Consider the following 22,756-nt stretch of genomic DNA (forward strand, 5'->3'; position numbering starts at 1 on the left):
CACAAATAGTTTGAACCGTGCACACGTGCTACAATGATGTCCTAAATCTCATCTCAATCCATCCTTACCAGGGTTGTCTCGCACCAGAGATCTGTCTTCCTGCTCATTAATGACGCCACACAACAAGGTGGGGTGACATTGAGGATCTTTGGCAGGGCAGCCTCTGCCTCTGTACAAGCTTTCTGAAGATACTGTTTTTTTTCTGTAGTAGGTAGTTTGCCCTCTGAAAAATCTGTGGTCTCAGCTGACTGCAGTTAGGCACCTTTCCTGGAAGGTTTTGCAGGGCTCCAGAGAAGCTCGTCAAGGGTTACTGGTTGGAGTATTTCAAGTCTCAGGCAGATACCCAGCATCAGCTGTTCCCAAGTGAACCATAAAGGAAAGCTTAGTGTGAGTATTAACAAAAGCAGCTATAGCCGAGAGGCCTCATTAGGAGTTCATGTTATCTGATAACAGGAAGAAAAGGAAGTAGTTTTAGTAGGACGCAAAACCAGGAACTGCTCCTTGTCTCCAGGAACTGTAAGTGAATGGATGTGGGAGCAAGAAAATGATACCTTGTTCTTTGACCATGTTTTCTCATCCCCTTTTAAAAAATGTTCTCAAAAAGAGAATAAAACTAATCTTTTTTCAATACGAGGATGAATATATCTGTGGATACCTCTTACTGGGACACACCAATAAGTATTCGAGAGGTTGTAATAAATAAGCAACTTGATTTTATCCGGAGGTCACAAAGTACAAAGCTATTCGATACCATAATGAAATGGGTATTCCTGTTTCTTACGGAGAAGATAAACCTTTTCTGCTTGGACAGACTTGATTTTTTTTACCATAAGCAAAAGACAGGTATTACTGCAGCAGTAGCAGGACTTGGTAAAGAAAGCATTTCTGATCAATATTAAATTTGTAAAAGGAACGTAATAATGTACTAGAAACTGCTATTAATAAAGAGCTGCTTTCTAATAACAGTATACAAGCTTCACTTTATATATATATAAAACTTAAAAGTATGTAAGTTTAACTCCAGTACTGAAACAGATAAATGTGGGCTCTGTTCTAGTGCTTGCTTCATCTGAAGCATCTGCAGTTCTGGAGGGATAAGCCTGGGTTAACTTCTCATACACAAACTGATTCTCAGCCACTCCAGTTCAAGTGATTTGTGTAGCCTATGCTGTATTGGTTCTCTGGAAGATGATTTTATAGCCTGTTACTAAAATGCTCAAGTGTCTTAAGGCCCCTCCATAATAATGAGCCCCTCCATTTTAGGCTACTTTTTTTTAGAGCTTTTATCTATAGCTAGCTAGGAGTGTTTTAAAGAGCTTTGCTCTCGACCAGATATAATTGCTTGTTCATGTAAGCAAGCAGTACATTGCAGGCTAATCTGTTCTGCATCAGTGTCCGAACAAACAAAAAAATAGAGCAATTTGTTCTGCTTGCATGCCCTTTCCCATTTCCACACACACACACGCGCGCCCCACTTTTCAACATAGATTATAGGGAAACATTGCGCTGCATTGGTTTTGCGTCACGAGGGACTGTTTCCATTATAGAAAACATTGCTTGTATATATAGTGTATCTGTTGTAGAGGTTGAGCAATTTGAAATCTTTTAAAAGATTTCAGATTTTCATGTAGCACGTGTCTGGGATCTCAAGACTTCCAATGTGCTAACTCCATGGTCTCATTATAAGAAGACTTAGACAATTTTGAATGCAAGGTATCATCATATTATATAGCATTTTTTAGGGTAAAGAAGTAGAAAACTATCTGTGTGAAAATCTGATTAGTATCTACAAAGGTTCATAACTGTTAAGTTTTTACATAACATTTACAGAAAAACGCGGGAACTGTCAGTCAGTCAATAGCAAAGAAAGAATTCAAGCTGTGAATTCTGGATCCCTCTTTTCAGCCCTTTAGGCTTGTTACCCTCTGACTAATCACAACTCTTTCTCTAAAACTCGCTCATTTATAAATATTTGCAGTAGAAAAATAGCTACAAATTCTGCAAACTTGGACAGTTAAGAGAGCAGTGAAAATTAAGTGTTGATCAATATGTTGGGCAAGGTATAACCTTTGATTAGACAGCATATTGTTTTTAAAAAATTTCATTTTTTGTATAGCTAGCTGCAGGTGTTTGAATAACTTAAAAAGTCTCCTGAAACTTCAGCTACATCTTCAAATGTCGTTTTTAGCACTGGATAATCAGAATTCTCAAAATGTGACATCTGTGACAACAGAAAATATTATACACTGCTGCCATGGTTATCTTTGGTGTTTACATTTTAATGTAAACACTTCTTCCACCACAAGACAGTAAGTGAATTATGAGTGGCAGAACTTGATTTACTTTTCAGTATCATATTTATTGGGGGGTTTTTTTGAACAACTATAAATATAAGACGTAGGGTTTGTGATCCTTACCTTTTCCATACATAACAGCCATGCTTACCAGAAGAACTAGAGACTGCAAGAGCTCAATCACAAGTTATACCCTTAATTTTTCTTCCCATTGCAACCTTCCCTCAACAACAGGATTTCAGGCAGGAGGTTGAGAGATGGCGATTTGATTCCCAGTCTCATGAGAGAAGGAGGGAGTAGAGAGGAAGCAGAAGGTAAAATGTCCCACTGGAAGAAAAGGACCCACCTCCCCGCATTACTGTTTTTTAAAACATTAGCTGAGATGTAGATATCAAAGATTTTTTTTCTGTCTAGAGCTGCTAAAAAGCGAGTCTTTTTGTTCACTCTTTGAAGGATTGGAGGCAATTAATTACAGAATTAAAATCTCTGTATTACCGATGCTGCTTCTCTGATAAGGATGCTGCTAGAAGGCCATATAAAATCTTTTTTGTGAGTAGATTGCCAATTACCTTTCATTCGGTTGTTGGGATCTCCAGGAGCTACTTTGGACAAATGGAATATGTTTCAACACATAAGAAAAATGCACACTTAAAAGAAAGAAATGGCTGGGTGTATTCCAACGAGTATATCCAGAGCAGGAAAAAGTCCTACCATTTTGAGCAGCCCTTCTTAAGCTCCCAGGCTTTGCTTTTGGCCTGACCTGAAAATATGGGAATGTGGTTCTTGTTTTCTACTTCTCTCGCTGGTCCTTTTCAGAAGACTATCATCTCCTGTTTCTTGGAAAACTCATTATGTTGAGGGAAGCAGTGAGTAACCCAGCAACATATTACGCTGCCATGCAGGGCTAGGTTATTTAGGTGCTGCAGTTTCAGTTTATGAAATATATTATGTAATTTTAGGTGGTTTATGTGCTGTTATATTGTAACCTTACCTTTGTATTGAATGCATTTTAACCAGAAGCCTTTGCAAGAAGCAAAAAGCTGTTGCTGGTTGTTTTTTTGTTGGGTGGTTTTTTGGTTTTGTGGGAGTGTGTGGGGTTTTTTATAATTTTTTTTCCTCACTTCTCAAAATCTCCCCCCTCCCTTAAAGGGGAAAATGGGCTGAGCTTTTAGTGGGAAGTGTAAACAAATCCAAGTAATAACAAATCCTGGGCTTTCCAAGCCTAAGAAGGTAAGGGGACATCCCTGTTTTAAAAGCTGCAAGAACAAAGTAATTGCATGGTGTTGTGCTCCCTACTGGGAATCAGTTGCTCAGGAGAGTGCCAAGAACAAAGAAAATAAGAATGTAACTGCATAGGTCAGGAGTAACACACTTTTTTCTAATTTGAACAAGTATTATAAAAATAAGGAGGCCAGCGAAAGAAGGTTAGAGGTGCTACTGGAAAAGACCAAAGAGAAGTAGAGAGGTGGGGAAGCCCTGGGAGATACCGCAGCATGCAGGTGATGCTTTTGTTGCTTCACGGGCAAATCCATGTTGTTCAGCACCATCTCGGTATTTCTTGCTGCCCTAGATCCAACTCCATTCTGCAGGAGCGGGGGTCCAAATGAGGGCCTGAGAGTGCTAAAGGGGGAGCAGGAGAGGTGAAAGGGGTTTGGAGGCTGGGAGACACTTCACAAGGGAAGATGACGTTTGGGGTGGGTGTTCGCAGCCGATGAAAGACCTGGGAGGTCTCAGACAAATTTCATTAAGGCTGTGGGCAATAAGATCTTCTCTCTTTTTAAGCACCTCATTGACCACCTACCCAGGTTAGTGAGCTATAGGTGTTCCTGCCCCTCTTTTCAGACCCTACTCCCCTTCAGTGTGAGACCCCCACCATGAAACCCCCCTCTAGCCCTTTCCCCCACTGCACTGTCCCTTCCGCCCGACCTCTCCTCCCACCAATCCCTCAAAACACAGTGGGCTGAATTAATCCAACTGAGCCCTGGATGCTTGAATCTCTCAGTAGCAACAAAACTGACCAAGATTTCTAAGACAAAATTGAAAATTGACTTTATAGTCACTTCACAAGAGAGCAGTGAGATAAATGAATCCATTGAAATTTAATTATGTATTAAATTCTGTCAGATACTGCTGCAAAAATTTTCATTTAAACCTGAGTGAGATACAGTAGAGCTGTAGATAATAGAGGAAGGAAGCTTTATATCCTATGGTGAAAATATGAATGTCTGCGTAAATAACGTGAAAATCCATTTCAGGAGAGATGAGCCCATCTGCAAACTTCTAACAGGGCTGCAACAGCTAGACAGTGTCAGCTCTCGGTCTCCAGTTGCAGAATTTCAACACTGGAAAATGCATCTCTAGAAAATAATATGATCTTGTCTTATTGCCCGAACTCGAAAGACATTACTTCCGCTGTGGACATTGATGTCATCTGAAGTCATGTATGTTTTGTATAGCAGCACTGCCTCTCCCACCCCCAAAATGATGTACAAAGTCAAAGGATGTTTCCCCTTGAGAATGTGAGCATCCAATCTTATAAAATAATTTATTTGAGAGGAGAAAAAAAAGCATGCATCACTTATAAATAATCATCTAAGTACCTCCACAAGTTACATACAAATCCCACTTCAGTTCCTAAATATTGGGTCAGTTTAACGCCTGTCTTTTAACATGTGCTTGAGTCAAAACACAGATGGGTCGAGAGATGACACTTGTAGTTGCGTTGTCCAGTCAACAACATGATTCATTTTGTAGGGCTGGTTGCCTAAGTTGACAAGGTAATCCAGCCAGCCCTGGCAGCTGCTGCGCTGCTGACACTCGGATGTGCTGTCCTTAAGAAAAAAGCTAGGTACAGTTTGTTTGAAAACCTGCTGGTGATGAAACTTCAGCAGACACAATGCAATGAAAAACTAAAAAGCTCACTTGAAAATTTCAGGTCTCACAACACGAATCTGAAGTTTCAGAAGAAGAATATCAATGTTGAAGTGTAAAGAAAACTAACTATCGAAGAGATGGATGGGTGGTTTCAGTATGTTTGAACAACATTCAGCAAACTTGCGTTGCCTTAGGTGAGAGAGGGTGATGCTGTGTGTCAGGCAAATTCAAATCTAATATGAAGAAAGGCAGAGGTACATAATTTGGAATAAAAAAAGCTTTCACCACCCAATGAAAGCCTTGAATCCTAGCTGGGTGCAGGATACTTATACCTTTCTTTTTATCTTTTTTTCTTAAACACCATTACGTGCTTCGAAGGTACGTATTTCTCTGTAGTAGAAAGGAATACATAAAGGCTTTGAATTGGGACCTCTTTTGTTCTGCCCTACTTCTCTTACCAGCTGCCCTTAATGCTTACGCTGACACTCCTATTTGTCTACCCCACATACCTGCTGGGAGTGCCCTCACTTGGCAGGCGAGAATCTCCCAGCCTCCGAGACAATTGCACAAGGTCGGACAGTAACTCAGCACCAAAACTGATGGGTTACTATGTGTGTTTCTGTTCTCCCAGTCTCACGCCTGGTGTATTGCACGGGCACAACACGAGCTGTGCTCTCTGTATTTATTGACTGTGCCGCGTGGTACAAAGGTTGAGGCTGAAGGCTGGACCCACAAAGGTATTTCAGGGCTGGAAGGGATGGTCACATCTCTAAGTCCAAAAATCAAGATTTTTAACACTGCCTTGCAAATGTCAGCTAGCGCTGGTTTCCATACAGACCTGCAATTCCAGAACTGACGTTCCCTGTTAAATCCAGGCTTTGCACAAAACACCGTCCCTTCAGATTCCCCGAGGGGAAGACTGTAGAGGAAAAAGGTAGCAAAGGTATTTTCGTGATGGAGATGGATGTGAAGAGGAAGTGGACAAGGGGTAAATCCAGCTCAGTGGCGTCACTCCTTGCTCCTTGCAATGGATTGCGTCTACTTTTGACAGATGTCTGTGTGGGGCTTCTTTTCCTTACTGTCAATCTGTCCTGCACTCTCCTCTGCTCTAGTTCCCGCTACCCTGCTTCCCCCTCCACGCACACATTCAGCGTGTGTACAGACAGACCTGCCAGAGAAGCCAAGTCCCTTCTGGGCCACAGAGCACAAACTCTTTTCCTTTTTCTGGGGAGGAATACCTGCCAAATGCTGCTGAGCTGGGCTGGCAGCCTGGCTTGGTAGAAAACTTCTCTACCCCTGCATGTCCCTGGTCTGGTTTACAAACTTCTGAAGTAGCAAGTCCGTATGTTTTGGGGCCGGACTTGATCTTTGCAGGGCAACGAAGTGAGCATCTCAAATGCCAACCCTAGTGTCACTTCTGGAAGTGCCCAGCACCTGGCAGCTGTTATGCTGGTGGTTGAATGCGGCTGAACTGCTGCAGCCCCCTCCTCGGAGACCCCTGGTGCCCTCCCTCCCTGCCATCCCCATCTCCAGATCATCCCACCAATTATTTGCTCCTCTAGCAAACCGTGTCTTCAAGAAACAAAATGAGACACGGTGCTATGAGAAGGGTCACAGCAAACAAATTCTGTTTTCTTTGTAATCTGATCGTTCACAGTTTTAGTGGGATGCCTCAGTTCCATTAGAAAGCGCAGCTCCTCTGTGGAAGGCTTTTGTATGCACCACCTGATTCACTAATCACTTTTTTCCTCAGATTCCCTATCTGGAAGGTGGGGATAAACTTATCTTGGAAGCACGTGTTATCTTGGGAGGAGTAGTTACTGGGAAGTGACTGGTGTTAGTGTTTGGCTACTACCATTGTGCAAGCGAAACAAATTGTGGTTATAGAGCAAAATCCGTTAGTCTTTGTTTGCAATGGAATTAACGCACTACCTAAATCAGTTTTCAGCATCCTGCCCAATACTGGCTACCCCACGTCCCATGTCCCTTGCAATTTCTTTATGCTTATTATCATTTTTCCAATCTAAAATACTGAGTCAAAAAAATCTATTAAGATTTATGAAATACACGTATTCTAAACAAATAGTAATTTGTCTTCATTTGCTTTAACATACTTCAGTCATAATTCAGGTTGCTAGTCCTTAAATAGTGGGTAGTTGCTATCAACTATTCCGTATTATGGATTCACCTCACCAGCTTCTCTGAAACAATCGTGTTCTTCCTACCTATGAGACACAAGGAAACAATCTTACCAACTTCCCTACAACCTTTAACCGAGCGATATTTTATGGCATTTGACTAATGACAGAGTAAGCTACCCATCAATTAAAATTTTCACCCATACTGCCAAACAGTCGGTGCTAGGGTATGGTCTTGGAATACTGTGTCATTTTAACCCACACAGTTTACAGAAATTACTTACTGTACTTTCTAATCACCAACTGTGGTGCCTACTTAATTATTCAAAGTTAATGTTGTCTGAATTTTCTATTATACCTTGAAAATGCAGTCCTGTGAGTTCAGAGCTTTGTGGAAGAAAACAGAATTACATCTTCATCTTCATTCGCTGAATATTTAACAGCCCTGCTGTGCTCTGAACTCTCCTAGAAAGTGAGCCTCCCCAGGGAACTCAAATCCTCTGAGAACAAATTCTGTCCCTCCAAGAAGTACAACCACAAAAAAGCCCCGCAGAGGTCGACCTCGTGGCATCAGCTTACTAAATGAAAGCAGAATCCCATCCACCTTAGAAGTAGCTGTGAAGCAATTGTGTGGACCTTTATCTCTCTCCGTGGGGCAAATGAAAACATTTGTACTCATCAGGGTGAGTTCTTTACTAGTATTGTTAAGGGATTTCTGTTTTGTTCTGGGTTTTGGGGGTTTGTTTTTTGGTTGGTTTTTTTTTTGGTTTAAGAGAGACCTTGAATATTGAAAGATAACATGAGCAGAAGCCAGGGTGTTCCAACTAGCTCATTTATCTCAAATTGCTAAGAAAACAGGTGGGTTTTGTCTCAATTTTTGCTTCCCACTTGTATGTCTCTTTCTAGGGAGAAACATCAAAGGCCTGCTCTTTGTTTTCACCAAATGCACGGGGCTGTATAAGATGTGCTGGGGAACAAACCGAAATTCCCATTCACCACCTTTGCTTACACAAGGGGAAGAGACCAAATGTTCAGGGAAGAAATGACACCTTTATTTTCGTACTTTAACAGCTCAGAAATGGTGGTAGTATCTGAATTATTGCTGTACGTGAATGAGCTGGCAGTGATTTCAGCATTCTTCTCTGCATTACAGACCACTTGTTTTGCTGGAGTAACCATAATAGAGAAATGCAACACTGCCCGTGCTGTGCGGCCGTATATCACAGAGCGGTGATATATGACTAACATCAGCTGTGGCAGTGGAACTTATACAGCAAGATTTGTGTTTCTTACAGGAGTACGTGCTATAAATATAGCTATAACCACCCACTCATTCTTTACCTTAAGAATTTATTCATGATTTTTAACAGTCAAGAGTATGAGTAACTGATAAGAGGGTAGAGCTCCTTTGAGCAGATTACCCCCATATAAACACGGTTTAAGAAATCTGGGGTCAGCGGTAGCTCTACACCACAGGTCAGAGCAGCCTACTTTAGCAACCTGAAGTGCTGACTGTAGATACTCCATGTTGCAATATATTGCAACGCTTGTTTGATTTGTGCCCAAGAAGAAATCAACCTGTTCAGCAGCCAGGTAATTATTAAGTGCGCACTTGGGAGATGCCATTGGACTGATTACATAAACTGCAGACCAGTGTAACACAACACCAGCAAGCCTCAAAGAAGGCGTTTATTCTTCTTTCAGGAAATTCTTTTTTTGTCAATGCCTATTAATATTTTTCTGTTCCTGCTTCTGAGTATATTCATGTCTTAATATTGCACAATAATTCCCTAAACTTCTCTTCTTGTTGGCCTCGCACTCTGGCCATTCTCATGCTAAACTTCTTGTCCATTTATTTCACTTATATAGTTCAGTAAAGTGCATGTGTGAAATGTACATCATGTTATATCGATCAGCATTCTCCCAGCCTTCCCTGTAGTTTGGCAGCACACAGAACACGCAGGATGGCCGTCTGTTGGAGACAGACCGAAGTGACGAGCGAACTGGCTTACAGAAACATAGACTCGTGGACTCGTTTGGGTTGGAAGGGACCTTAAAGATCATCTAGTTCCAACCCCCCTGCCATGGGCAGGGACACCTTCCACTAGACCAGGTTGCTCAAAGCCCCATCCAGCCTGGCCTTGAACACTACCAGGGATGGAGCATCCATGAGTTCTCCGGACAACTTCTGAGCAGCACCAGTTCATGGGAGCCGCAGGTCAGTCATCGTTAGAAACCGAGCACCAACCGGCAGACTTGTGTTTTCCCTTGCGTTTGGCAGCAGCAGTCGCGAGAAACTCCGTCTCCCCAGCTGGAAAGGAGGGAAGGAGGCCGAAAGCTGCCCTCCGGGGCAGCGTGTAGTCCGCTCAGTGAGTTTTCCATCGTGCCGTTGACATCGAAGGGACAACGTGAGGCGTTAGCGTTGCGCAGAGCAGATAGTTAAAACCTCTCGCTTAAAATCCGGAGCTTGAGGAAAGTGCTGGGACAATTCTGCGGTTTCTAAGGCAGCACGGATGAATCTAATCGCCGTCGAGGCGGTGATAAAGAGCAAAACGCTTCCACCGCCGGCCCCCCCCCGCCACCCGGGCAGTCCCGGCCGGCAGCACCGCCCCGGATCGCAGAGTTAATTTAAAGCCCGGCCACCGCCTGCATCTTCCTTTCTCCCAGCGCTCCGCCGGGACTTCACCGGCAACATGGGTACGTGCTGCGGGGCGGGCTGGGGGGGGTCCCGGCTGGGTGGAAGGAGGAGGAGGAGGAAGAAGAAGAGTTGCCTTGTGCTTCTCTGAGCCGTCCCCGGCCACCGCTTCTTCGGCAGCCCTCCCTCCTGTAGCCAGGCTGGTGCGAACCCGCCTCGGAAGCCCAGGGAAAGCCGAGCGATGTTGATTTTAAGCTCTGTAGGCTCCTGGAGCTGAACCCCTAGCTGATAAGGTTTGCCTTAAACTTTTAAGGGATGTGGAGTTTAAAATCCTAGCACAAGTTAAACGCGGTGTTTGTCGCGGCTGTTAACGTTTCTTCGCAAGTGCAATTACCCAGGGTTGACCTAATCAGTGCTTTTTAAATATGCAGACGCACAGCTGGAAGACTCAGGTAAGGGCGGAGCCCATTTGGCTAGTCAATCCTAAAGATTCGTTCCTGTTTAAACTGAAACACTGAATAGTAAAGGCACGAACGACGCTTTTCTGTGGCATAGCTCTCTCCATCACCCTTTGCTGGTCCTGCAGCATCTGAGCACGTTGGCATGCCTCTCCTAGCAAGCAGTTCTTTAGCTGAAATTGAGGAAGTAGCACTATATTTTCTTCAGCAGACACATTTGTGCTCTGGGGACAGGCAGAGACAAGCAGGCAGAGCTCAGCTGTGATGCTGCCCAAAGGGGCACTGGGGTCTTGCTGGCTTGGACAGGCAGCCAGGAGAGCGGTGGTGGCTCCGGGAAAAGAAGGAAACCTGATGCAGCTGGGTCTGCTCATGTAACATCAGGTTTGCCGCATTATAGGTTTGCTTTGATGGTTTCGGTGTCCGTGTCTTTCTGGAAGAGTGAGGAAGCGGGGACTCCTGGAGACGCTTGTCCTGATGGCAGCAGCGTCCTTGTGTAGGCTGTAAGGCTGCTCCAAGGAGCAGAGGCAACAGGCTTGGCTGTGCCACGAGTCGGGTGGCAGGAGAGCTGGCTCGCTCTGGAGCCAGGAACATCCTCGGTGAACGTATGGTTGCGTACAGATTTAGCCTGGACGCAGACATGAAGCATTTTAACCAGGTAAAGTTGCCATGGTGGCTGCTGCATGGAGCAAGGCAACGCGCTCCCATCTTGTGATGTGGACCGAGAGCCGCAAGAGCTGCAGCATCCCGCAGCATCGCTGTGGCTGCAGGGAGCCGTACTGGTGGGACCTGCCGGGGAAGGGGTCAGAGCCGGGAGCCTGCCCCCCGCCTCACCTGCAAGTGTGGGAAGGAGAGAGTGACCCACCGATAAATAACTATTTAGATTTGGTGCTCAAGCCAAGAACTGAGTGGCTTCTGTCTTTGCGTTGCTTAAAAATATTTGGTATCTTAAGGGAATACCAAGTGCATAACTGTTTAGAGTTTTAATTTGAAAAATGAGCAGCTCTTCAGCAGTTTGTGGTGAAAATGAGCAAGTTCTGCAGGTCAGTCTTTGTGGTGAGAGAAGGAGAGGTACTGAGGGTTGCCCAAAAGAGGGGCTGCTCTAATGTGCCACTAGCGAGCCCCTGATTTATCACTAAAATTGATGCAAAATGCTGGGTGCTCTCTGGTTTTGTAGGTTTAACCCTGAGTCTTCCTGACCATGGAGTTCCTCAGACAGCTTAGGTGCCTATGTTGAAATGTTGGCTTCAATGCTATCTGGAGTTTCCCCGATTGTGGCTGTAAAAGAAGAGAGGGGGAAAGTCAAAATCGTTGAGAAATAAGTGTGTCTTTTAAACATTGAAGTCAGTCAGTGTTGTCTGGAAAAAAATGCCTCTGTGATGTCCTCTGTATCAGGTTTCTTGCAGAGGTGATACTTAACCCTCTGGAATGGAAAAACCCCAACCTACTACAAGTTCCTTGATTTTTTTTTTTTTTTTTTTTTTTTTTTTTGGTTGTTTGGTTTTTTTCCCCAAGGCTTAGCTAACAGACAGGAGTGAGCTGCTCAAACTGGTGTTTCCTATACGGGTTATGAAAAACTGGCAGCATGATGCTTGTGTGCTGGAAAGGCCAAGAAGTGGAAGTAATCATAGAGCTGTTATGAAGATGGTCTATCACTAATGCCTTGGTATCCTTCAGTATATCTGCTCACATGAGTCGTGTAAGGGGCATTACCAATAATTTTAATGCTTCGGGTAGCTGTATGTGCCCTGAAGTTGGTGTGTTAGCACTTTCTGGATGTTACTTGTTTCCTAGAAAAATATATTTTCGAATTGCCTGTGTAATGCTACTGTCTCTGCTGTGAAGGTAGTCGTCCATGGCAGTGAAGAATCAGCTTGATTTTTTTTTAATAATTTTTGAAAGTGGCTTTACTCAGTATTGTGTCAAACACCGTAGTGTTGCTGTCAGCTGTTTTCATCTTTTGTGAACTATGGACTAAATTATGACCTTGGCAAGCATATTTTTCGTAGAGATCTATTACGGGCACATTTCACTTGCAAGCAGGGATTTCAAAGTTCACATCTTGTACTTGGTCTTATCTTAAGGATAATAAAACTCGCTTATGTGGTTTTGTAGGAAATGCTGACACCCGCTAGGTGGGCATAAGGCTTTTATCTGAAATGGGGCAAGTTCAGCCTTTGAGCCTGTCCCCTGAGCCAAGTAAGCCCTGCAGGACACTCCTTGGAGGGCTGCCAGGGGTAGCGAACCTGCCGTGAGCAGCTGGAAGTGACTTCAGGGCTGCAAGCAGCTGTCTTCTCTTGCTGACCTCCGTAGGACTCCTCCTGTGCTTCCAGGGCTTCCCAGGTTAATCCCCAGGTTATGGGAATGCCTGCTAATGTGGATCACTCCACTGGGCCACGTATTCAGCCCTCCTTAAGTCCGAGCAATGGGAAGTTTGTCCCTTTTCAGGGCTTGGCATCCACCTCTGGCAGGGCATCTTGACTCTATTCCTTACTCTTGACTTGCCTTTAAGGTAACGTCCCTGAGAGTGAATTGAAACAGGATTCATCTTCCGTGGGTGGTAGAGTGGTCTACCACCACCTTGAATGATGTGCGGTGAGCAGTCCTAGTAGGATAGGATGCTTTGTCTCATCAGTCCTGTTTGATTTTTCCCTGGGAGTGTATGTGACTCCATGCGTAGCCTGAAAAACAAAAGGCTATCGAGTGAAGTTTTTCCTAATAACCTTCTTGCACCCTGAAAAGTCCCCCTTTAACAAACTGAAAATTTACTCACCCTGAACACTACTGTGTTCGTGTTTCACGATTTGTTTTGAGCTGAACTTTTCCCATGTCTTCTAGTGATTTTAAAGGAATGTTACTTGGTTGTTTTCATTAACTTGTGTTTTTTTCCCTCCACAGCTGCAAAAAGTAAGAGTAAGGGCAAGTCGGTAAGTACTGTTTTCTCTTATAAAAAGTTGCAATACTGACTCTGTTTGGGTAACTTTAGCAGTGGACAAAAAAAATCATCCTGTAAACATACTTTAGAAGTATAAAATAATGAGTTATTGGCCAACACGTGCAAAGCAGCCTGGTAGCTTATTAAATTCCAGCTAAGCATTAGTGTGCTTACCAGCCCGATAAAATGTCTGAAGAGCCTTTGCTGACTGAGCAGACGTCGGTTGGGAGGAGAAGGGTCCCTGGAGCCCGTCCTTCGTCTGGCTGAGTTGTCATCATCCACCGACTCTCCCTTAGGGCTCTTTTACCTTTCGGTGTTAGTTCTTCCTCTTGAATCTTTGAACTGCTAATGATGCCTGTCTCAGCAACCCTATCTCTGCCATTGCTTTTCTTATCTCGCAAGGTTTTACTCCGTAGACTTTCCCCGCAGCTTTCTCACAGCTTAGTGGCTTCCTCAGCAGCCAAAGTCAAAGCTGCGCGGTGGGGTGGTGTCAGACCTGTGCCAGGCATCCCCAGGGCAAGGAAAGGTTACAGAGAGCAGTATAAAATGTGAACCTTCAGGTTACCTCTTCAGTGGTGGATCCAGTGCTCCCTGGCCAATGAGGATCACAACAGAAAATGTTTTAGTAAATGCGTGCACATGCACGTGTATAATGCAACAGATATTTAAGAGGACAGTATAGTGCAAGACAAGAACAGTATAGGTCATATATTATCAAGACACAACTGCATATTCTCTTCTTGCTTGTAGCATCTTGGAAAAACAAAAGAAGGTCTGTTACCTTGGGAAAGACGCCATAGCTTTCTCCTGTATGCCCCTGCTTGTGCTCAGCCCTTGCTGTGACGTGCAGATCTCCACCAGTTCAGGGGCAGCCAGAAAAAAACCACCAGTGCCTACTGTGCTGGCACGTGAACGCAGGACGTCTCTGCCAGGCACATAAGCACTTGGTGGCTTAAAACGGAAACCCAGCCTTGGTGGAAGCTTGTTACCTCCCCAGATCAGCCTGTAACATTCTCTTAAACAGTAAGCTGTTGGGTAGTGTGATGGCGTAACACTGGGGAGGTTTCTGAGAACACCGAGAAAGTAAAAAAGATTTTAGTGAGGTTTTGTGAATTTCTCGAGGGGATGGGTCCCACCAGACCCCAGGTCGGGACTGCCCTGTCCTTTTTTTACTCTGTGGGCAGGACAGACACGGGGAAGGCTTTGTTCTGCTTCAGGTGGGGTCATCCTCTTCTCCCGAGCTGGGTTATACCCAGTTACCCTGGCAGAAACCAGTCTTGCACCGTGGGTTACTGTTTTAGGGCCTAGCCTAGCAACTGCTGAAATCAAAACCTTGTGGGTATATCTAACAGGTGCTGAGCCAAACCTTCACGGTGTGGTTCTCTATTGGTCTCCTCTATGTTTGCATGGCTTAGGGGATGGTGCAGAGACAGGGCTGGGTACCATTCTTCTGCATGAACTCCAGTCTGCCAAGACCTGTGTCCAAGTTGGGGCTAGTTATCTAGAGTTCCTACCATCTTCAGCTGAGAGAAATGGGCACCTCTGAGTGAATTTTATCTAATTTTGGATACGTTTGGATGGGCTTCCTTTGGAGACGCCTCTTTCTGACCATGGAGGATGTGATAAATCAAGAGTGACAAGTTTCTGTTTAGGCCTCTGATCTTGGTTGCTTTAAGCTATACGAGTCCCACCTGGCACTCACCTCAGCTGAAGTCAGGTTCTTTCAGTGAAGCCTGATTATCAAACCGTGGTAAGATGTCCACTATATACTTGGTTCAGCCAATAATAAAGATCAGTGCTCTTCAGGCTGCTTGGACATCCTCGTGACTGAGTTAGTCTCAAGTCAGCAATACTCTTGCCACTCTCTCTTATTTTCATTTCTCTTGCAGTGTTCAGAGAAAGCTTATTGTAGCACACAAGTCTCATGAAGCGTTGTGTTGTTCGTTACGGCCCTGGCCAGCAGCTTTGCTGGAGACATGGGCTTTCTGATTTACTCGTGTCAAGCAGGATTTTCCCATGTAAGGTTTCTTCCCTTTTGATCTGCAAAGTTAACTTATTTCTGTTTCACATGGAATACAGATCGTTTTGATTCCCAAACCCTTACAACATGAAGACAAACGATGCCATTTTTTTTTCTTGTCTGTGCTTCTTAAGTTTCATAACTGTTTTACCTCTGAGATGTTCTGAGGCTTATTAAAAAACAATCTGATTTTTGCAACTTGCAGAATTAAACCCATTAAAAGGGCAGGATTATGTTCAACTTGCATTCCTGGTCACTTTAATAGAAATGATATGTAGCCACCCACTAAGAAAAGCAGGCAATCAGAAGTTAAACTTCCGATTCTACTGATCATGCCAGATTTGTACCTGATGTATGTTTTCCCTTTGTCTCAATGGCAAGAGCCGTGTCACAAGCTGCATGACAGTGACTGTGGAGATGCCTATCGCATCAGGTGAAGGCTCAGTAAATCCGGCTGTTAATGTCGTACCATTTTAAATTAGGAGTAAAGTCAGTTCTATCAGCAGGTCTGAAGAAAAGGATTCTTCATCAAGCAGAGTATTTGTAAGGACAGGAAGCTTCAAAGAGATTTGTTTGAATAAAATGTTTAAATGTTTGTCTCAACTGGAGGCATTTAGAAATAGCCCCAGGCTTCTAACTGTGGCGTGCTGTGGGGGTTTAGCATGGTGGGTTTTCTGTTGGGTTTGCATTTTGATTTTATTCAAAAAAATTGGCTTTTTGCATATTTTTGGATACCAATCAAGATTGCTCTAAGGTTTAAATTCTGAAGATTTCAAATGTGCTTGAAGGTTATATATAGTGTTGCTGAAGATCTCTTGCAAAGGGCAGATAAGGTCTGTAGAGCTCTGGGACCAAGAGGGGGAAGTGAGAATTGACTCTTGGTTCAGATTAACCAGTGTCGTTCCACAGCCTCCTCACCCCTGAGTACCTACCCATTCCTGCTGAGTCTGTACTGAGCTCGCTCAGGCTGTGGGGCACGGAGAGCGATGTTTGTGTTGCACAGCTCTGAGCTCACGCTGTCTCTTGCCTCCAGCCAAGCTGCCTGGGCTACCCCTTGAGCATCTTCTTCATCGTCATCAATGAGTTCTGTGAACGGTTCTCCTACTATGGCATGCGAGGTATGTCCAATGCCCCGTGTCTCCGCATGCTGACTATTACTTACCCAGACCTGACTTCAGTTTGTAACCCATCATTTTGCTCTTCTTCCTACAGCGGTGCTCGTTTTGTATTTCAAATATTTCCTGCAATGGGATGACAACTTGTCTACAGCCATCTACCACACGTTCGTTGCACTGTGCTACTTGACACCGATCCTTGGAGCGCTCATTGCAGACTCTTGGCTGGGAAAGTTTAAGTGAGTGCTCCCTTAGAAAACAACCCAAAATCATGAAAGCTCACCTGAGATCTGTTATTTAAACCATCACCTGAAGCAGCAGCTCAGAACAGCAGCTTCAGAGCTGGTGTTAGCTAGTCCAGGATTGTTTGTGTTGGTTTTTTTTTCTCCAGAGCTTGAGGTTTTAATTGATTTAGTTCAGACCTGAAACTGCACTGAGTTAACAAATGTTACACCTGCTAATCAGTTAAGGGTAGTAGCTTGCTTTCCAAGCATGCTGCATGTTTTGCCTCTCATCTGGACAAAATGCAAGCTAAACTAAGGAAAGCATTCACCAAGGTGCGAAAGTAGATACTGGAGGTTATAATTACATTGGACTGCTTCTTTACCTATCACAGGTGGCCAATGAAATAGTGAAATACTGTGTTATCTGGTATTAACTGGGACTTAGCATATATTCTAAAGTATTCTGTGATTTCAGTATTGACCTGGCAGCTCAGTGGGAGGTTTTAAAGAGTTGCAACTCTTTCTTTAAATGATTAATTCTGGGGTTTTACCTGTGTGCTGGTTGCTCAGAAAAGTACTGCTGAGTTAAGTGCTTTGAAATGTAACCAAATTATTTCCAACAGCCTGATCTTGCTCTCCTTTACTGATGTCGTGATTCTAATAGTGTTTACTTTGCCCGAAAAAAGCACAATAAAGATTTTATGGAGGGATATGAGTCAGGAACGTTAGCTGACTTGTCAAAGGTCTCCCAGAGATTAGAGATGAAGCAGGCTGTGCAGTCGCTCGGCCGAAGACCACACCATCATCTTCTGCTGTGTTGACAGCCTCTGGGAGCCCAGGGCTGCAACCACTGTCAAGTGTCCTCTGTGGAGCTGGTCTGAGCACTGTGAACTCATTGCAAGTAGCTGGATATCTTGCAGATTGCAGCCTAAATATATTGTGTACTTGCTTGTTTAGATGGTATGATTTTATTTTTTTTTTAAATCTGTTTTGGCTTTTACCTGTTTTATCAAGATGAAGCTTGCATCCCTTCTCCTCTGGTATTTGTGTATACCAGTGCCACAGCTGCAAGCCACTGGCCACCAGACCCTTAACCCAGGAGCTCAGTAGGATGGCTCAGGACTTAAAACTGGAACTTTAAGCTTGACAAGGAAAAACATGCTTTTGGAAAAAGTATGGCTTTAATGTATAGATGCCCTAAAATACAGCCAGGTGCCATGAGGAAGGCTTAAACAATAATTCATTAAAAAAATCTATGATGACAAGAGGAAGAGGTTACCCAAGCACTGTTAAGCACTCTTCTACTAGAGACTCAAATCTTCCACAGTCCATGTACTTTGTGCAATGTCTGCCAAGGAGCATGCTGGGGTCTGCTCACATACTGTCAGATGTGAAGTTCTTGGGGAAAATAGTACAGAAATCACAATTATTTTTTTAATTGGGTACCACCTATGCAGTACCAATTATGTAAGTGTTGTTTTCATAGCATGCTTATGAGTCTCACAAATAAAAACCAGAAGTTTCTCTCTGGGTCAGCTCAGGCTTAACTTCAATTGGAAACTTTCTCCTAAGTTGTTAAGCAACTAAAGTAACTATATGGAAGTGCTATTTAAAAAAAAAGTTCTGATTTATCTGCTAAATACCACTAAGTAGCAGAATCACTGTTGCCCCACTTTGTATAGATTTTTACCCTGCTACAGGAAAGAGCATTTTTAAGTCAGAGAAACCTTGTTCTAAAGTGAGAAGAACTTGGTCAATTGTGCGAGCGATGCTTCCTCTGTCCCTCTCGTATCAGGGTGCTCCAAGCTTGCTGTGAGAATCTCTTGCCTTTGTCAAATAGATTCGGATTGTCCTAGGTCCTTGAGCCTTGCCCTTCGTTGTCATGGGCTGCGCTGGGTTTGGGACTGCCTCTCCTGCAAACTAGAGTTTTAAATAATTTCACATCACTCCATCCTATTTCTCCTGCTTTTCCTCCAAACTGGAGACCTGGGTCTGTGCCTATTGAATGGAGCCCCAACCAAAGAAGCGGATGAGCGTGCATTAAACTATAGTCACGTACTTAAGCTCCAACAAAGTTAAAATGGAGTATGTTCTTACATGCAAGAAAGAGGAACGGACCCTAAAGGCATGGGGGTGAGGGCTGGTGATTCTGTAGTGTTACCTTCCTAGGCACCGCCTGGCAGAGAAAAGTCAGGCGGAAAGCCTGCGGTCTGTACTCTTCAGTGCTGCTCTTGCCCTGCTCTGAGTTTAAAGATGTTGGTACGCTTACAGCTGAGATGGTGGGGTAATAGAGTCATCGTTCACAACAGTATTTTGGGGGAGTTTCCATGTTTAAAGTAGATTTTTAATTTTTTTTTTTTAATAAAAGAACATAGAGAATATTTAAACAATATTAAAATCAGTGTAAATTGCATACTTCAGTGTTGTAGAGCAGCCTGTTTGAACTTCACCATATATGAAATATGATAATGTCATTCTTGAGTTGGTTATTAAAAAGGCAACCACTGAAGATATTAAAATATCTCCCGAGACCTGGTGGTATCTACAGAATCCATTTGTCATCAAGGCAAGAGCATTGCTTAATTAAACAAGGCTAGCTAAAATAATAATGATAATTAAAAAATAAAGAATAGAAATATTGTGACAGAGGTACGTGGACAGATTTTTACAGTAGCTTGTGATAAGCTGAGTCCATAACTTGTCATATCTGTTAATTATGCTTCTTTATTAAGCACCTTTGAAATGAGCAAGAAGTCTGCATTATCTCTGTGTGCATGAATACGTGTATAATTGTGTTAACATATCTAAAAATTCATCTCTTCTCTTTATAACAGGACCATCGTCTCCCTGTCCATTGTCTACACTATTGGGCAGGCAATCATGTCTGTGAGCTCCATAAATGACCTGACGGATCACAACCGGGATGGCTCTCCCGATAATGTATCAGTGCACATGTGAGTTGCCTTTTACATGGTTTTTTTTTCCAGATTGATGAAGGGTGGGACAACTCACGCCTTAAATTTATGCTACTTGAATTTCAACTGGCTTGCAATCAGTCTCTTACGTATGCTTTAAGCAAGAAAGCAAAGTGGGTTTGCTTAGCTTTTTTTTTTTCTTTTTCTCTTTTCTGCTTTGTTCCAGTGCTCTGTCCATGATTGGCTTGATCCTCATTGCACTTGGTACTGGTGGAATCAAACCTTGTGTGTCAGCATTTGGTGGAGATCAGTTTGAAGATCATCAGGTAACAATGTCTTTGAGATTTTTTGATCATACAGATACTCTTACTAATGTTTGACTATTATAATACTCTAATAATAATAAACATATTTAGACATGTGCATTACTGCAGTGTTTCCTGAGTAGCTGAAGAAGGAGCTAGGTAACTATTTGTCTTGAACTGCGCAAACAGAGCTGCTGATTGAACTAGGCTGATCAACGTGGTTCTGGCTAAGCCTTTCTAAACAACTTTTTGTTTTTACTGTAGGAAAAACAAAGAACTAGATTCTTCTCTATCTTTTATTTGTCAATTAATGCTGGAAGTCTTCTATCTACTATAATCACCCCAATTCTCAGAGGTAAGGCCACACATTTGTTTATAAAATGGTTAAACATCAGTAAAGGATGAGTGTTGGACTGCAGTCCAGTTGGGTTTAAATGAATGGTTTATTTTTTGACACCTTGTGGAAGTAGTCCACCTCCCAAGTAACCTTCAAGTTTTCATGTATGTCATCCCACTTCCCACAGGTGAGGTACTGTCAGAAAGAAGCCAGTTTGAGATCTGAATTGCCTTTAGGATCAGAAGTACTAGATCTGAGGAGGCATGCTGAAGCCATCAACTTGTATGCCTAACGCACATCTTAATTCCATGGAGGTACAAATGTGGCACCTCTTCCAATGCCTTTAAAACCATCACACAAGAAAGAGTTGTACTGTTGTCTGGGAAGGGAAGCAGGGAGAGAGCCCTCCATTCTGGAAGTGGAGACAATTCTAAAGTGTGCCCATGCGAAGTACAGAAGCATCTATGCACATGGGAACACATTTATCCATGTGACAAAGTAAATGATGTTTTTCATAGTCCTAAAGGAGAAAGTTATTTTAGTTATTTTCTCTCCTGCTTATAATGAATAGCGTGATCCTGAATAAAAAGCAAACGATTCACTGATCTATATGCATGGATTTTCACGGCAAGCTTACACAGATGGTGCTGTGTGGATGTGCTTGGCAGGAGTTTAAGGAAGGCTGTTTTTCTCAAAAGAAAGAAAGCAGCATGTGAGTTCTGGAATAACCCTAAAGCACTGGGCTGAAATTCTGGCCTTTGAATGTCTTGACTGGAATAGACTGTGTAGAAGCATTTTAGATGTTTGCTTAATGCAAATTCTATCCTTTCCCAAAGTGGAAGGAGATATACATAAGGCACAACATGCAGTTTACTTCCATGCTGATACAGGGTGAAAACTGCCTTGGAAAAACAGACAAGTTCAGCTGAGGGAAGTGATACCATTATGTCCTGTAACGGTTTAACCAAAAGGTTAATGCAACTAAATCAAGACATTAATTAGCTGCAAGCTAATATTTTTTCAAATCAAAGTCTCTAATTCTCCTGTTAGAATAAATATGGTGAAAAAGGTAATAATTTTGTTTAGTCTTTTACTTTTGCCTGTTAGTAGCTATGTCCACACTCTGAGCATCATTTCAGGATGTATGTGTGAAGTTTATAAAGTCAAATCACTGACTGCTGCTGGGGGGGGTGGGAGGGTATGTGGTGTCTGAGAATTTTTTTCAACAAGCTACACTTATTATGTTACTTACATTTTTGTTTATAAACTTGTCCCAGAACTTTTGTAATCTAGTTCCTTTCTCACCAAGAAGATGCGTTTGACCATCCTAGTAGGATTCTTCACTTCTCAGTGTAAAACTAAATGTAAATCTCCTTTGAGGAGAGGCTGAGAGAGCTGGGGCTGTTCAGCCTGGAGAAGAGAAAGCTCAGGGGGATCTCATCTGTGTATATAAATACCTGCAGGGAGGGTGCAAAGAGGACAGAGCCAGGCTCTGCTCAGTGGTGCCCAGGGACAGGACCAGAGGCGACGGGCACAAACTGAAACATCAGCAAAGACTTTGTCACTGTGAGGGGGACCGAGCACCAGCACAGGCTGCCCAGGGAGGTTGTGGAGTCTCCGTTCTTGGAGATATTCAACAGCCATCTGGACATGGTCCTGGGAAACCAGCTCTAGGTGGCCCTGCTTGAGCAGGGAGTTGGATCGGATGACCTCCAGTGGTCCCTTCCAACATCTAACTGTTCTGTGATTATTTTTTTTTTTTGTGATACATAATTCCCCTTTTCAATAATGAAAGGTAAGTTGGATACTGATTATCCACTCTGTCAATGTCAGCAGAGATTTATTTTTTTTCTTCCCCTGAGTTAATGAATGCAAAGAACAAACCCTATGTAAAAACTCTGGCAGAGCTGACTGGGACTTATCTAATGTTACTTTGTACTTCAGCTCAAGAGTGTGGCATTCATAGCAAACAGCGATGTTACCCACTAGCTTTCGGAGTTCCTGCTGCCCTCATGGCTGTCGCCTTGGGTAAGTGGGACCGCTTCCATCTTGCTGCTTCAGTTATAGACACGATTAGATGATAATGATCTCAGAATAATGAGGAAGTGATAGAAAGCTCCAGGTACCAACTTCTACCAGTACTTGATCATTTCTGCAATTTTTTACTTGGGAGGTGGGGTGGGGGGGTGGGGATTAACCTGAAGCACTTGCTTTTACAGAAGAGAGTGATTTACCAGGCGAGACTGATGGGGCTGGGGAGAGGCACAAATATGCCATTGAATTCTGTACATTATGTAACTTACCGTCTATGTGTCTTGGACTGCTGGGGTGTATAAATAAGATCTTTTGAATGTAGTGTGAGAACTCTGAGAAAATGTGGGTTTTGGAAACTGTCCGTAGTCCAGGATAGTGAACTGTATAAAGTAATCGTCCCTGTGCTGGAGAAACGCCATACCGGTGTGTCAGTATTTCTCCAACACCTGCGTTTTTACTAGCTGTGCTACGGGTC

General features: G+C 43.3%; 1 protein-coding gene across 1 annotated transcript in view; it reads left to right on the top strand.

Moving 5' to 3' along the window:
* Positions 1-6,409: 6,409 nt before the first annotated feature.
* Positions 6,410-22,756, top strand: part of SLC15A1 (solute carrier family 15 member 1) — a 30,625-nt gene continuing 14,278 nt past the window's right edge. Inside the window, exons 1-8 of the mRNA XM_075045939.1 lie at positions 6,410-10,003; positions 13,295-13,323; positions 16,385-16,469; positions 16,564-16,705; positions 19,525-19,644; positions 19,832-19,931; positions 20,175-20,265; positions 22,192-22,275. Coding sequence (XP_074902040.1) covers positions 10,000-10,003; positions 13,295-13,323; positions 16,385-16,469; positions 16,564-16,705; positions 19,525-19,644; positions 19,832-19,931; positions 20,175-20,265; positions 22,192-22,275 — 655 coding nt within the window. The 5' untranslated portion in view covers positions 6,410-9,999. The remainder of the gene's footprint in view (positions 10,004-13,294; positions 13,324-16,384; positions 16,470-16,563; positions 16,706-19,524; positions 19,645-19,831; positions 19,932-20,174; positions 20,266-22,191; positions 22,276-22,756) is intronic.

This window comes from Buteo buteo, chromosome 14 (assembly GCF_964188355.1).
Source record: "Buteo buteo chromosome 14, bButBut1.hap1.1, whole genome shotgun sequence".
Classification (NCBI taxonomy): domain Eukaryota; kingdom Metazoa; phylum Chordata; class Aves; order Accipitriformes; family Accipitridae; genus Buteo; species Buteo buteo.